At 34.4% G+C, this 16194-nt stretch overlaps 1 protein-coding gene across 1 annotated transcript in view; it reads left to right on the forward strand.

Annotated features, from left to right (window-relative positions):
- The first annotated feature begins 766 nt into the window (after positions 1–766).
- Positions 767–16194, forward strand: part of LOC149412134 (synaptic vesicular amine transporter-like) — a 28953-nt gene continuing 13525 nt past the window's right edge. The window contains exons 1-7 of the mRNA XM_089646402.1: positions 767–814; positions 1751–1945; positions 5184–5771; positions 7558–7687; positions 11584–11723; positions 13414–13454; positions 14196–14348. Coding sequence (XP_089502528.1) covers positions 1831–1945; positions 5184–5771; positions 7558–7687; positions 11584–11723; positions 13414–13454; positions 14196–14348 — 1167 coding nt within the window. The 5' untranslated portion in view covers positions 767–814; positions 1751–1830. The remainder of the gene's footprint in view (positions 815–1750; positions 1946–5183; positions 5772–7557; positions 7688–11583; positions 11724–13413; positions 13455–14195; positions 14349–16194) is intronic.

The raw sequence follows: 16194 nt of genomic DNA on the forward strand, positions 1-16194 counted from the left end.
TTCAAGAGCTAGTTCTCTTCATTGGTGTAAATACTAAAAAACATTGTAAATACTAAAAAAACATCACACACTGGGGAATTAAAGAAATAGTTTGTTTTCAACGAATAAACAAAGAACCGCTCTGGAAGCCTCGTGTTATGATTTGGAACATTATTATCTTTTTTGGTAAGTCAGGTGCATTCATTACGTCAATAACTTATTTGTAGAAAAGTACCAACTCACTAATAAAATAACTAATATTCTGCAAAATAAGTCAGTTAAATCAATTAATATCACAATTAATTTGTTTAATGGGCAAGAATATTTTTGAATCAAAAGATACATAGATAGTAGATAGGTACCTTTGATATATTTTGGAATAATAACGAATTTTGATCCACCCACGTTGGATACAAAGGGCAAAACGCTAATAAAGTTGATTGATACCGATAAATTAACTTCGAAAAAATAAAAATAAACTTTTGGAGGTCACCGAAAGAAATTTAAATTTTAGACATTTAATAATTTTCCTGACAGCATTCTTCAATTTGTTAACTGTAGCGCGACAACCTTACGCCACCCTCTCCCACCCCCTGCTTCTTCCCCCTACCGCACTGCCTTACCTACCCCTCCCCAACCACCCTTCATCATCACACCGACACCCGGACAAGGTGGCACGTTTTATTTTTCTCGCAAGCTTTAGTCCGCTTTCACGTTCAAAGCTGGCATATTGTTTCTTCAAAAAGTGTTACAACCATCAACTTGCTAAAGTTCGGCTGACCGAATCGTCAAAGTTCAATTTCATTATAATTTTTAATAGTTGGCGTTGTCAAATGTGAAGATTTGTAACGTTAAATGAGATTTATGACTAATTTGTATAGATTTCTGACATAAAACTTGCGAAAATTCGATTTGATAGCAACATGTTTTAACCGGTTCCATGTTAACTCAACACAGTGACAATTCAACACACTTTTAAAAAGTGATATAAAGTCATTAGAAAGATGATTTTTTTTAACCTAACCTAACCTAACCTACATAACCCTGTTTATAAAGTTTTTGTTTCATCACTTTCCATGATTTTATATAACTTTTTAAAGCTGTGTTAAATTATCATTGTGACGATTTATCCGGTTACCGTTTTAACCCAACCGTTTTGGATTCTGTCTATAAAATTATTTTTAGTGGCCGTTTTAACTGTTCACTAAAGATGTTCTTATTCGCATTATTTCAATATTATGTTTTATTATACTCTTATCTGCCTGAAAAAAGTTTGATTAAATAATTGTTTCCTTGAAAAAATTGATTTCTTATTAGAAATTTTAAAAAAAATGTGGCATAAAATATATCGTTTAGATATATGTAGGTAGGTATTTAAGTACCAACTTACAAATCTTATGAGTTCAGAGGAAAATTTTGGTTATGATTTATTAAAGAGAAAATTAGAAATATTCTTGTTTGGATTCGAAGTCATTGAAATACCAGTAAATTTGTGGTGTAGTGATTAATTCATGAAGTTTTGACTGTACACATAATAAATATCATTCGTACTGATTTTTTTTTTGATCCAGACGTCTGTGCAAAGCGAGTAATAGGCTCTGGTAAAATTAATCAGAATCAATTTTAATAATTGCAAATACAGTTATGTTCAAGGACAAATAATTTTTATTTCTATAACTATTTTACAAAAGGGGCGTAGAAAAATTTTATTATTTTTAAATTCAAGTTTTTTTGTGTTGTTTATTATTTTTCTATTAAAAAAGTATTTCAGAAGCAAAAATTTAACAGGAAAAATTTCACAAGGAATAAAGAAAATATAATACTAAAGTTTAGTGATACTAAATAATTAAAATGAAGTATTCGTCGTTTTCTGATTACCTGCTGTCGGTGAAGGAAAGCAAATATACAGTTCTAGTCATTATTTATCTGGCGTTCTTCCTCGACAATATGCTGCTCACAGTTGTCGGTAAGTAGGTATTTTGTTAATTTAACCATAACGCAAAAAACGGTATGAAACATTAAAAGTTTCCGAGAAGTGAGCTCAGGCGTTGTGAAATTTGCATATTTTTATTTTTTCAGTAAACGAAAAAAATTGACGGATAAGGCTCTCCACTAGCAAAGTCGAAGGTGGCGAGTTATTATCCCGGCGTGCGCAAGTAAATTTTATTTTGATGAATCTGTCTTATTTCACAATTTATTCATTTCTCCTTCAACGGAAGCAATCTTCCGAACAGGCCTTCCATTGATATGCTTGGTGTAACTATAAGTGACCAGCTCAGGTACGGGGGCTCCATCGAAGCTAGAGTAAAGTTGGCCTCTCAGAAGCTGGGCGTACTGTACAGGGCCCGCAGATACTTTAATAGTACACAACTGCTCACCCTGTACAAATCGCAAGTGCGCCCTACTGTCGAATTTGGCAGCCATCTCTGGTCTGGAGCCCCAAAATACCTGAAAAAAACCCTTGACTCTGTGCAGAAACGGGCGGTCCGTTTGATAGATTCCCCAATCTTAACAAACGGACTGCAATCTTTAGAGCACAGGCGTCAGGTAGGTATGCTGTCCTTGTTCTATCGGTATTACAATGGAAGATGCTCTGAGGAACTAGCGTCATTGATCCCTTCGGCACCGGTGCGTAGTCGGGATACACGCCAAACGCGCGCCCAACATTTGTACACAGTTGACACTTGTCACATGAGAACGGGTCGCTTCTACGATTCGTTCTTAAGTTCAACAGCTCGGCTGTGGAACGAACTGCCGGCCTCTGTGTTTCCTCCCTCCTACAACATGGGACTCTTCAAGACCCATGTTCACTCCTTCCTCTCCACAAAAAGACCCTCCACACAGCATCCCCAAAGATGACATAGGCCCCGAGGGAAATTATTTTCTTCAGGGCCTCCTGTGTGGAGTAAATATATAAAAAAAAAAAAAAATTAAAATTATATATATTATACTACCATTCAGAAATTAAAATTTGCTGGAAATGGCTTTGGCCGTGTTTGGTGACCAGATCTCCTCCATCTCTTTCTCGTCCCCACTACCTTCAGCCTTACAACATACCCCAATTGGATTTGCCTTAGTCTCACCGGCTCCAGACGGTCGTGAGCTTGGGAATTTGGTACGGTAATTACAACACAAAAAACAAATTTAACAATTTAATCGACTAACGTTTAACAAGTACGGAGGTTAGGAATATCCATTTGTTTAAAAAATGACAAAATTCAGTAAGAAAAATATTATGTGTTATCGACAACCGGGCAAAGCCGGGTAGAAACTCCCAGAAAACTCTCAGAAAAGCATTTCATAACGTTGTTTTTAAATATTCCCATTTGCATAATATTACGCTGTTTTTGCTGTTTTCACATTTTTAATTTGAATACGTCAGATTTTGTTAGATGTGGTACCTACCTAATTGTTTGTTTTTTTATCTATTCGCATTAATTATTTTTATTTACTTGAAAACATATTTTTGCTTTTGTATTTTTTTTTATGTGAACGCCATACAAGAGTCCCAACTGCTCCCAACCGTACGATAGTCAACGAGACTGTGACATCCTCAATTGGGGTATATTGGGAGGCAGAAGGTAGTGGGGGGGAAGGAGATGGGGAAGAGAAAAATGGAGGAGTACCTGACTATTCAGTCTGGTTCAAACACGGCTAAAGCTATTTTAAGCAACTTTTAAATTCTAAATGGTGGTCTTACACCTGGGCGATACTGAGAGTATCTTTCACTCTGGAGCGTGCAGCAAGTATACTACATATTATTTTTAACTATTAAATTGTGAAATAACACAAATTCATCAAATTAAATTGACTTGCGCACGCTGGGATTTGTACCCGCAAAAAACCAATTACAATTCGATAGACTTACACCTAGACCACAGATACCGTCAACCCCACGTGTCATTTAACTACGATGTTTGCATAAAAAGTTCAGACCTTGAAAATGGTACATAAAGGGTTTATAATGAATTAAAATATGTGTGTGTAATTCAATTTAACTAGGATTAATTTTACATATTTGGTATTTTTTTAAATATTGAAAATAGGTCAATGGCCTTGAGTCCTTCTGCTGCTAAAGGATATTGAATAGTTAGGTAATAGTCACACCTGATTGGTGTGACATGGCACTTGCTTCTATTTAAAATAATTAAGACAGTGTTCGTAAAGAAAGCGCAGTGAACAATAGTAGGTAAGTGTGGTGTTGTTATTTGGTTGTAGTTTCGATTCTGCCCACCGTTTGTCGGTATAATGTATATCGAAATTATTATTATCCAGTGTAGTTTTAAAGTATTTCCATAGATCGCGGTACATCTGACAGAGATAGCATGTCAGCTGTACCCGAATGGTTATGAATACAGCGATGCTAGCTGATCCCTAGGCAGCTAACTCACTTCCAGTTGCTTTCCTCGTTAGAAAGTCTATGATAGAACGGTCGTATGACCTGCAAGCCATTCAGCATTTATTAAATAAGTACTCCAGATTTTAAGTGTATTCCATACTGATATAGCCCTAGGTAGCCAGCTCACTTCCTGTTGCTTCCCTCGTTAGAAATCATCTGATAGAACGGACGTATGACCTGCAAGCCATTCAGCATTTATTAAATACTCCAGATCTTAAGTGTATTCCATACTGAGATTGTCCTAGGTAGCCAGACACGCTACAGGAGGCCATAAGCAAAATAATTTACCTGACAGCCTACCTATGTTGTCTTTGGTGATGCTGTGTGAATGGTTTTTTTGATTAAAAGAAGTAATGAATCTACTTTGTAGAGACTCACATTGTAGGAGGGACGAAACACAAACGTATGTGGAAACTTCACTGGTTAATGCAAAAATGTAATTAGGTATTCATATAAAATTGGAAAATTGTTTGTTTACCCAATAAACTAAAATAATAAAAATGACAGCAACAGCAACTGTTTAGTTATAAGTGAGGTTATGGCATTCTAATTTTGAAGATTGGTGGCGATGTGGGTGTCATGATTTCAATAGTAAAATGCACGGATTGTTCGTGAAGAAGTTATTTGAGACGTGAGTGTACAAAATAAGTATCAGATTTTGCGTAGGTACCCCTGTGGGCAAAGTGCCTAATTATGTCAGTCTGTCTAACCAAGAAGTATTACATGTAGAGGAAGGAGTGCAAAGGTATGTTATTTTAATGTTTTTCTAGATTGTCGTTAACTAATAATTTATATTTGTTTTCAGTTCCAATCATACCCGACTTCCTACATACCACAAACATAAAGCTCCTCCCAAAATCGGCCTTCTACGATAATATCGAAAACCTCTGGATCGACACTGAAAAAACACCGTTATCTGAACTCACAACCACAGAATATCCAATCTTAAACATATCATCATTCAAAAACCAATACGACTACAAAACGTCTAATCGAAAAACCAGCACCATCGAAGGAAATGTGCTAAAATTTTTACCAACTGTTTACACTAAAACTTATAAAGATAAGAACAACAAATTTGAAGAAACTCCGTTGAAAATTGAGCCAAATTTCTTTAAAACTTATAAGGGAACGCGCACCGTAGAAGAAAAGGCTTTAAGAATTGAACCAACTGTTCAAAATTCTGTTGGCATCAGAGTTTTGGGAAGTAAAGAAGATCTTGAAAAGGATAATGAAGAAATAGAAAGAGAAAACGGTCCAGTGGGAGTTCTTCTTTCTTCTAAGGCTCTGGTTCAGCTATTTTTGAATCCAGTTGTTGGGATTTGGACTACAAAAATTGGATATAAGGTTCCCATTTTCTTTGGAAGCGTTAATTTGCTGTTGGCTTCGTTATGTGAGTATTTTTTCCTACATTGGTATTTTGACTAGCTCAGACTCACAGAACATTTTAATTGTAGGATTTGTGAAGCTGAAAGCAAGGAATGTTAACTAAAAAATAATCGCCTCGAGATCATTGCCTTTCAAAAACCAACATTGTCTATTTTAGAGACGATCGGAAATTTATCTTTCTTATAAACACCGTTAGTTAACTAAAAAATGAATACATAATATATGTTAAAATTGTATTATAAAAACTACCCATTTGATAGCAGAATTATTAATTATTTAAAATAAAATAGTGTTGGTACCGATTTTGAAGCTTGTCTGAATAGTTCCCACAATCAGTTCCAATTTTGTAAATGACACTTACATTCAAAGCAAACCCATGTTTTGGAGTTTATTGAACCGTAGTTGCAGGCAGAATCACGATCAAAATTTTATTATTTACCAGCTGTACCCCGCCACGTGTTTTCGTGACTCAGTCTGTATGTGCAGATAGAAGAAAAAAAGCGTATGTTGCTTTAACTTCCAAAAGATTGCGCTGTTTTTTCAAAAAAGCGTGTTTGTCTAACAGATGTTCGTTTTTTTCAAACAGTATGTGTTTACCTGTCGCAGGTGACATTTATACAAGGTTTTCCAATAAATATTTTGAAAAAAAAAATTTTTTAATATTTGAAAAAAATATTTTTTTACATAGATAAATACAGGATATTTACAAGATATAAAACAATAGAAATTAAAGTAGCCTTTCCTCACCACTGAATAAGAGGTGTTATTTTGAATAGCCCGCTATTTCGGTAGATGTCACTTTTGAAGCTTTATTTTTTGACATTTGACAAGTAGAAACTACGCCATTAATAAAAATGGAACGATACACGCTTCAACAACGCATTGAAATTATTAAAATTCACTTGAGTGAATCAAATGCAAATCATCTTGAGTAATGAGGCCAATTCACACCTCGGTGGCTTCGTCAACAAGCAAAATTGTCGCATCTGGGGCTCGGAAAACCCAAGAGTTATTGTTGAAAAGCCTCTCTATCCTCAACGCGTGACTGTTTGGTGCGGTTTATGGTCCGGTGGAGTCATTGGACCTTACTTTTTTGAAAATGAGGCTGGAACAACAGTTACGGTGAATGGATTGCGCTATCGAGAGATGATTAATGATTTTTCATGGCCGGAATTGGATGGTATTGATCTGGACAACGTTTACTCTCAACAAGACGGCGCTACGTGCCACAAATGCAACGAAACCATTGATCTTTTACGATTGAATATCAAAATTACACCTCTTATTGGAAAACCCTGTATAATATAATAAAAATACACGCGTATTCGAATGCAACGTTGGGTCAAAATTGCAAAGCAATTGGTGAAGAATTTTGGAGATTTAAGATTTTGAACAAACAAACATTAACATTTTTATTTATTATTTTGCCACGAAATGGGAATCATTTAAATTTACGGAATTTAAGTCTACTAGTTCCTTAAAAAAATGGAACGGCGTCATATGCGCCTTGCTATTTTTTACCACATGGGTGTTGAAATATTATTCGACTATTTTAGACTAAGAGGTCTTGTTTTATATCGGCAGGGAACAAGTGTTACTTAAAAACCCTACTAAAACGTAGTAGTTGATATTAAGTGGGTTTTATTTGCCTACACATCTCCTCATTCCGAAAAGTATCTCCTCAGATATTTGATACCACTTCCCATTAACCTTTCGATCCATTAAGTTTAAAGTAGATAGATTCGTTACTTTTAAAATTACACTGCCTTATTTGAAGACAATCTTTTCAGTGTTTGCATATGGGGAGTCCTACATGTCCATGCTCCTGGCCAGATCTGTCCAAGGAGTATCATCAGCCTGCATAGGCGTCTCCGGAATGTGTCTGGCTGCCTCGACCTTCAGAACTGACTCAGGACAGAGGTATGATATTACTGACTGTTAAGTAAATCATTTAAAAAAGACTTGTGTAGTTGCATACTGGATGGATCGATAAAATATTTAGATTAATAATATTACATTTTTCGTTACACGGAGAAAACTTACAGATATAAAATACTATTATTGGGTTTATAAAAACAGTTTATTTTTAAACAAGTTCTGCTGTGTAATTATTATTACGCGTGACAGCTGTTTCGCCCTCTGAAGGCATTATCAAACTGTGGGTAGCCCACTTACAGACGATAAATTTATATTATTTCTAGGTAGGTATTTTAATTTCATTTACTGATTTCTTAATTGATTTCTAAGTAAAATATCAAAAATTATTAATGGTTATTACCCCAGCAATCTACCGCACAATTGCCAGTTCATATCTTTAGACGTGGTCAGTCTCTTTAGCAATATCCCTATTCAAGAATGCCTTAAAATCATTGAAGATATTTTAGACGAATCTAATATAAACCCAGTTACTAAAAAAGACTTATTCGATCTATTTAAAATTTGTGTTGAAACTAACTACTTTGAGTTTAATGATAAATTCTATCAACAAAACGACGGATTACCAATGGGATCGCCCCTCAGTCCACTTCTTGCAGAAATATTCATGGATTACATTGAAAAACAAATTTTAAATTCAATCTTTAGCAAACACATAATATACTATGTTCGTTATGTTGACGACATTTTGGTCTGTTGGAAAGGTACCAACAGACAATTAGATCTTTTTGTCACATTTGCTAACTCCATCAACCGTAAAATCTGCTTTACGGTTGAAAGAGAGTGTAATAATAAAATTAATTTTTTAGACCTAACTATCGGTAGAGAAAATAATAAACATACGTTTGAAATTTTCCGTAAGCCTACGTTTACAGATACGACCATTAATTATAAATCTTTACACCCATGGTCACATAAATTATCTGCCTACCACTCAATGGTACATAGGCTTACTAATATCCCACTTGACAAGAAAGCATACGAGAAGGAAAAAAATACAATCCTAACTATTGCTAAAAATAATGGCTTCAAGGGTAGAGACATTGAAAAAATAATTAATAATAACAAACACAAAAATAACCTTAAATTAATTTACCCAACGACTAATAATAAGACGAATAATAAATTCGGGTGTTTAGAATTCATCGGACAGACATCTAATAAAATTGCCAAAGTCCTCAAAAAGTGTGGTTTAGATATTGCCTTCCGCACAAATAACAACTTAGGATCATCTCTTAAAAACTCAAAAAGTAAGGTACTCAAATTACAAAATAGTGGCATTTATAAACTCCAGTGTGACGAATGCAACGCTGTTTATGTTGGACAAACGGGCCGGTCCTTTAACACTAGGTTTAAAGAACATATAAGATCTTTTAAAAATAATAATAAAATACAATCTCAATTTGCCAAACATCTCCTAGATGAAAATCACTCACTTAATGATAATAATAAACCAACTCCGTTACACATACAAAATAAAGGCCGTAAACTGAATCTTTTAGAGCAGTTAGAAATTAACAAAAACTCTAATAATCCAAAAGCTATTCTAATTAATGAACAAACAAATATAATTCGTTCACCCCTACTAGATATCTTCAAACCTAATGCAAATATGAGTGCACTATGAAGTACTTAATTATGCTATTAAAATAACCCTATGAGTCATCGTTTGGGAATAACTAACATAAAGACATTCAGTCAAATTTAAACATTACACTAATTGGGGAAACTTTGCTGGGGTAATAACCATTAATAATTTTTGATATTTTACTTAGAAATCAATTAAGAAATCAGTAAATGAAATTAAAATACCTACCTAGAAATAATATAAATTTATCGTCTGTAAGTGGGCTACCCACAGTTTGATAATGCCTTCAGAGGGCGAAACAGCTGTCACGCGTAATAATAATTACACAGCAGAACTTGTTTAAAAATAAACTGTTTTTATAAACCCAATAATAATATTATTGTATATATAAAAAATAAAAAAATAAAATGGAGTTCTACAAATTAAACTTAATAACAATAAAATAGATATAAAATACGTTTAATTTATTAAAAATCTGAACAAATTATTCGTTTTCGTGTTAAAAATGGGACTGCAGACCTTTAACGAATGAAATGACAGCGTTCCTAACAAAGTATCAGTAAAAAACGAATATTTTATGAAGACGGCAGAATACGTGTTCATACAAATACTGATATTGATTTTGACATACCGATATTTTCGCATTCCGTCATGATATTTATTAGGAAAAGAACACGTGTTCATGATATATTCTGAATATTTTATCGGTAAAATAGCATGCTATCACTTTTTTAACAGGATCATTTTTCTCCATGAAGGTAGCTGAAGAAACAACAACAAAAAAAACATAAAAAGGTTTTTTTACTACATATTTTCAATTTTCAACCTGGTTGCGCCATCTCTTGGGCCGTATAGTAGTCAATTTCAAAGATATATATTTTTTGGTTTAACTGAAGAATGAACCTTCGTCCGGGGGACTGGATTAAAAAACGCTAACACCTAAGCCAAATCCTAATTGGATAACACCGAAATTAATTTCATATATTAACTGTTGTAAATATGTTAATATAATTTTAATGTCCATTTTCAGAAAAAATGCATGCGTGCGCGCACATGAAAACAAAATCGAAATTTAAATATATATTTTTTTTAAATAATAGAATACCGGTATTTCAATGGAAGATGCTCCGAGAATCTAGCGGCATTGATCCCTCCGGCAAAAAGTGCTTTTAACATTTGTCACATTAGAACGGGTCATTTCTGTACGACCCGTTCTCGAGCTGCCCAGCTGGGCTCTGGAATGATTTGCCGGCCTCTGTGTTTCCTCCCTCCCACAACATGGGAATCTTCAAGACTCATGTTCACTCGTATCTCTCCTCAAAAAGACTCACCATACAGCTGCCACAAAGATGATACATGTCCTGAGAGAAATTGTAAAAAAAAATGGAATTCGTAGAAGTTAACGTTAACGTTCTTATTCAAAATACTTAACTCTAAATTTGACTGTTGTGAACTCCTGCAACTTATAAACATACATACACCCACAGTAACAACACGACAAAATACAATATTCTACAGCAGCACACATAAGCGTAACTACATTGCCCACTCTCCGATACAACGACTTCATACCATGGGAAATCATTACTTGGGTGATGTTGACATATTCAATACCAACTTAGCAAGTTTTGTGGATCATTTATAACATTAAATTTATTTGAACAATACTCCTAAACACATCATGTAAGTTTATTTTTATTTTTCTAAGTTAATTTATCGGTATCAATCAACTTTATTAGCGTTTTGCCCTTTGTATCCAACGTGGGTGGATCAAATTTCGTTATTATTCAAAAATGTTTACATTTCAATACCAACTTGGCAAGTTTTGTGGATCATTTAAAACATTTATTTCAACAATACTTCTAAACACATCATCTAAACCTACAAATAGCTGTAATTTAAGTTTTTGTTTCTTGTGTTTGTATGACTTGTTGCATAGCTTTTATTAAATGTAATTTTATTCTTATTTTTTATGTTTCAAAGTATTTGTCAAATTAAAATTATACTACCAACCATTTAAAAGCCTTCTGGGCGTTAAATAAATAAATAAAATAATAATATAAGTCGCTACGCATCTAGTATGTTTGGGTAGTTGCGGGGGAAAAGGGAACTGGGCGGGTGTTCCAAATTATTTCGAATTTTTTTTCGAATTTTCTGTACTAAGTATCTATATTCACAAATACATTCAAACTTGTCCTCTTTTAAATGATTTGCCCGTAGCATAAAGCAGAAAGGTGAAATTGAATATTTCGTATTTCTTAGAATACCTATTTTCTTACGACGTGTTGCATAGATCCCGAGCGATGGGAATTCTCCTGGGCGGAGGAGCTTTGGGAGTTACCACTGGTTATCCAATCGGAGGATTTCTCTATGAGTTCGTTGGGAAAACTGCCCCATTCTTCATCATCGCAGTTCTCGTATCCCTTACATTGGGTAAGTTATTGTTTATCATATTGGTGTTTTAATTACTTCCATAGAGACTTCATACTGAATAAATTGATCATTTTTAATCTCAACATATATAATAATAAAACACTTAGTTTTAACCACTGTTTTCTTCAAATCAACATATTTCGGAAGGAATGGTTCCGCTATCAGGATAAAAGTTTTTCAAAATACATGAAGAATTTGATTTTTTTGTTTTACAGAACGTGTTACAACCTTTTTGAGATCAAATCTCGTACAAAAAGGGGAGAAATGTATGTTAATTAATAATAGTCGACTATCGATTAAATCGAATAAAAAGAGCCGCAGGTATCAAAAATGAGATAACATAAATAAAAAGGAAGAAGTAAAGATTTTAAAAATTGAAGTTTACATTTAATGTTAAGAATACCCAATTTCTACCGATTTCTAACGAGTTTCTCGTTAAATCTTTAAGTTTATTAGTTCAAAACAAAATTATTTTGAAGATAATATCTTTACAATTGTTATGCCGAAACGTTAATTATTTGAAATTCCCTCGACAGAAAAAAAAATGCAAAGTTCCGAAAGTTATTAAAAACACGTTTTGTTCTGGTATTTAATATGCTATAGGCATGAAAAAAATCACAGTGTATCTTTATATGCAACTAAAGCATTTGTGGAGAAATTTTTGCTTTATTTCAAACTAGTGGTGTTTTATTAAATATTTTCACCATCAAAGTTTTTTTAATAAACTAACTCTAACATTCGTATTTACATTCCTCCCTTTCAAACCATATTTAAACGGTTAACTAAAAGATAAAAAAATAATATTAAAAAGGAAATAAAGGATTTTTATACTTTGTAGAGTTTGTGTCTTGATGGAGGAAACATTGTTTCCCAAAAAACGTGTTGATTTGTGTCATTAGAAACAGTGGTTAAATCTAAGGCTCAGTTGTTTCACAGAAATTCAAATGTAACATTGTTATCAAATGGCCATTCAGCGCCATATTGTTTTTCATTTACATTTTAATGGTCCCCGTAAAAGATGATTCTAGGTGCGTTTCAGCTTTCTGTCAAATTGAGATAAGCCGCCAAATACAAATAATTGAAGATAGTGTTGTGCTCTTCTGATGATCACAATTTGTTGAATCGGCATTTAACGGGAATCTTTCAACTGTCAAAAAAACAAAATGGCGCTTAACGGACATTTGATGATTTTGTCACACTCGAATTTCTACGAAACAGCTGGGCCTAAGTATTTCGTTATTATTTACATTAAAAGTGGTGCCACAAAGCACTTTCACAATATATTATTGAAGAAGTTTACCGCGTTGTTGTACCGTCGCCCCGGGAAACTTTTATTGGAAAACCAACACCTCTGCAAATAGTTTACCCCAAGTGGTCCTCTACGTTTGGTTACTTAGTCGGGTTGCATGTGTTCATGAGGTGAGGTTTGTGTAGGTCTTGGAGATGGATGAATTTGCCGACCTAATGCGTGGCAGGTCGGATCGAGAGAGACTGGTTGTGGGAGACCCTTTGACTTCTCCAGCTGGACTCTCTCTCTCTCGACCCATCGTCTTGCACAGCAGTGGGAGGGATGAATTCAATCCGTCAGATTTCTATCCACACCACATACCTGTTTCTTTCCCAGAATTTCCTCTCCATTCTTTCCTTTAAAAAAAACTAACGTTTTTATTTTCACTTTCTATATTTACAGTTTTGCAGATCATGTTTTTGGACTTCAGCACTTCGTATGAGGTATTACACAAAATAATAAAACCAAATAGCCTTATAAATACTGTATGGTTTTCGAAGCCAGAGTAAAGCTGGCCTCTCAGAAGCTGGGCGTACTGTACAGGGCCCGCAGATACTTTAATAGTACACAACTGTTGACCCTGTACAAATCGCAAGTGCGCCCTACTGTCGAATTTGGCAGCCATCTCTGGTCCGGAGCCCCTAAATACCTGAAAAAAACCCTTGACTCTGTGCAAAAACGGGCGGTCCGTTTGATAGATTCCCCAATCTTAACAAACGGACTGCAATCTTTAGAGCACAGGCGTCAGATAGGTATGCTGTCCTTGTTCTATCGGTATTACAATGGAAGATGCTCTGAGGAACTAGCGTCATTGATCCCTTCGGGACCGTTGCGTAGTCGGGATACACGCCAAACGCGCGCCCAACATTTGTACACGGTTGACATTTGTCACATGAGAACGGGTCGCTTCTACGATTCGTTCTTAAGTTCAACAGCTCGGCTGTGGAACGAACTGCCGGCCTCTGTGTTTCCTCCCTCCTACAACATGGGACTCTTCAAGACCCATGTTCACTCCTTCCTCTCCACAAAAAGACCCTCCACACAGCATCCCCAAAGATGACATAGGCCCTGAGGGAAATTATTTTCTTCAGGGCCTCCTGTGTGGAGTTAATATAAAAAACAAAATAAAATGGTTTAGAAGGTATTTTTGACCTCCTATCATAATATATGTTTGTCGCTTTCAGACAATAGAATCCGAAACCAACACAGTTTGGTGGCCATTGCTGTCAGATGGCGTCATCATCATAGTGACTGGGGCCATCTTCATTTCTACTTCCGCCATGGCCATCCTGGAGCCGTGCCTGCCTATATGGCTGATGACGCACTTGAAACCAGAGGTGAGGATCAGTTCACAGAAAATATTAACTCCACGATGCTCCGCAACGATCAGTCCCTTCATTTCCATTTATATCCAAAATTTTCCATAACTTTGTACCACTTAGACAGACAACAATAATAATCAGCTATTTCAGTATGTACCTAACCGTAAATGGAAAATAATACATTATAATTTGTGTTTCGTTAAAAAAATGGATTATTTGGGGTCTTCACGCCATGGTTTGACATAATATTTATTGTTTTTTTTATTTATTTTCTTAAGTATATCCACAAACTAAGGGACCAAGAACCTGTTTTAGGTTCCAAGGTTCACTCATTAAAACTTTCACATCAATAGCCGACAAGTGGACAATCGTTTTTAATTTTAACGAAATAACTGCATTATTTTCCAGATATCCATAAACATAAAAAAAAATATGGAAAGTACCGTCTTAATTATCGATTTGAACCAATTTTACTACAAATTTGGAGAAAATTTTCTTTGTCTAATAAATCAGACATTTAAAATTTTATAAATGCCGTTGAATTTGTCTATTTGGATAATTCTTCCAATTTTTACTACAAATTAGACAAAATTTGGACAAATTTTTCTTTGTCTAATAAATCAGATAATTAAAATTTTACAAATGCCGTCGAATTTATCTATTTGGACAATTCTTCCAATTTTTGCTACAAATTTAACAAACTTTGGACAATTTTTTTCTTTATCTAATAAATCAGACAATTCAAATGTTATAAATGCCGTCGATTTTGTCTATTTGAACAATTCCAAATTCGTATTTTTCCTTTCACTTATTGACCTATTCCCAAATATTTGTCCCGCCAGGCGCCAGCACACGTTTCGTCGCAGTATTTGGTAAGGGCGACGTGAATGCTAGGTAGGTACAAGTGCGAAATACTAGGGATAATTGGAATAAGTATTAATACTTACTTGTACTAGTTGTTCCAAGTATCAAGGTGAACTAGTAGGACTCACCTTTAGCACACACGAGTCAGTACGCGCATCATTATTATCCCCACCACTTTCAGGCCACCCCCCAATACTGAAAGGTTGATCCAAATATCTAGATGCGCATCAGTAATGTTGTCTGTACGTCAGTATTTGCCAATACACGTGTGTAATTGGGATATTAGGATAGTTTTTGTTTTAATATATTGAGTAAACCCATAAACTAAGAACAAAAGAACCTGTTATAGGTTAACAGTTTGGTTTAAATAAGAGAAGAAAAAAACCTTAATATATTCACACGAATAGCCGCCAAGTGAAAATGGGGTTTTAATTTAAACGAAATAACTGAATTATTTTCAAGATTTCCATAAATATTCGAAAATATGCAAAGCATCGTCTAATTTGTCCATTTGAACAAATTTAACCAAATTTGGGAAAATTTTAATTTCTTTGTCTAATAAATCAAAAAAAAAATTACCATTCTTGTAATCTCGCAAATTTAATTCTCATACATAACAGTCATTGAGATTGGTTATATTTTTGTAAATTTTAAGATCATCAGCAAATAGGAGTATCATAACTCCATCAAAAACGGTAGTTATGTCGTTGATAAACAAGGAAAATAATATCGGTCCCAAATGAGACCCTTGTCTAACGCCGGTGAATACTTCAAACTGGTGTGATAAGTGTGAATTGAGTTTAACTATCATAACTTTAACCATTTCAAAATATTCCCCGTTATTTCAAGGGTTCTGAATTTATTAATTAAAATTTTATGTGACTATCAAAAGCCTTACTAAAGTCGGTGTACACTACGTCTGTTTGGAGATGTTTGTTCATTGTATTAAATAAATATTCATGATAAATCAATATGTTTTTTAGAGTAGATCTATTTG

This window comes from Hesperophylax consimilis, chromosome 24 (genome assembly GCF_061612785.1).
Source record: "Hesperophylax consimilis isolate HC1 chromosome 24, BYU_Hcon_1.0, whole genome shotgun sequence".
Classification (NCBI taxonomy): domain Eukaryota; kingdom Metazoa; phylum Arthropoda; class Insecta; order Trichoptera; family Limnephilidae; genus Hesperophylax; species Hesperophylax consimilis.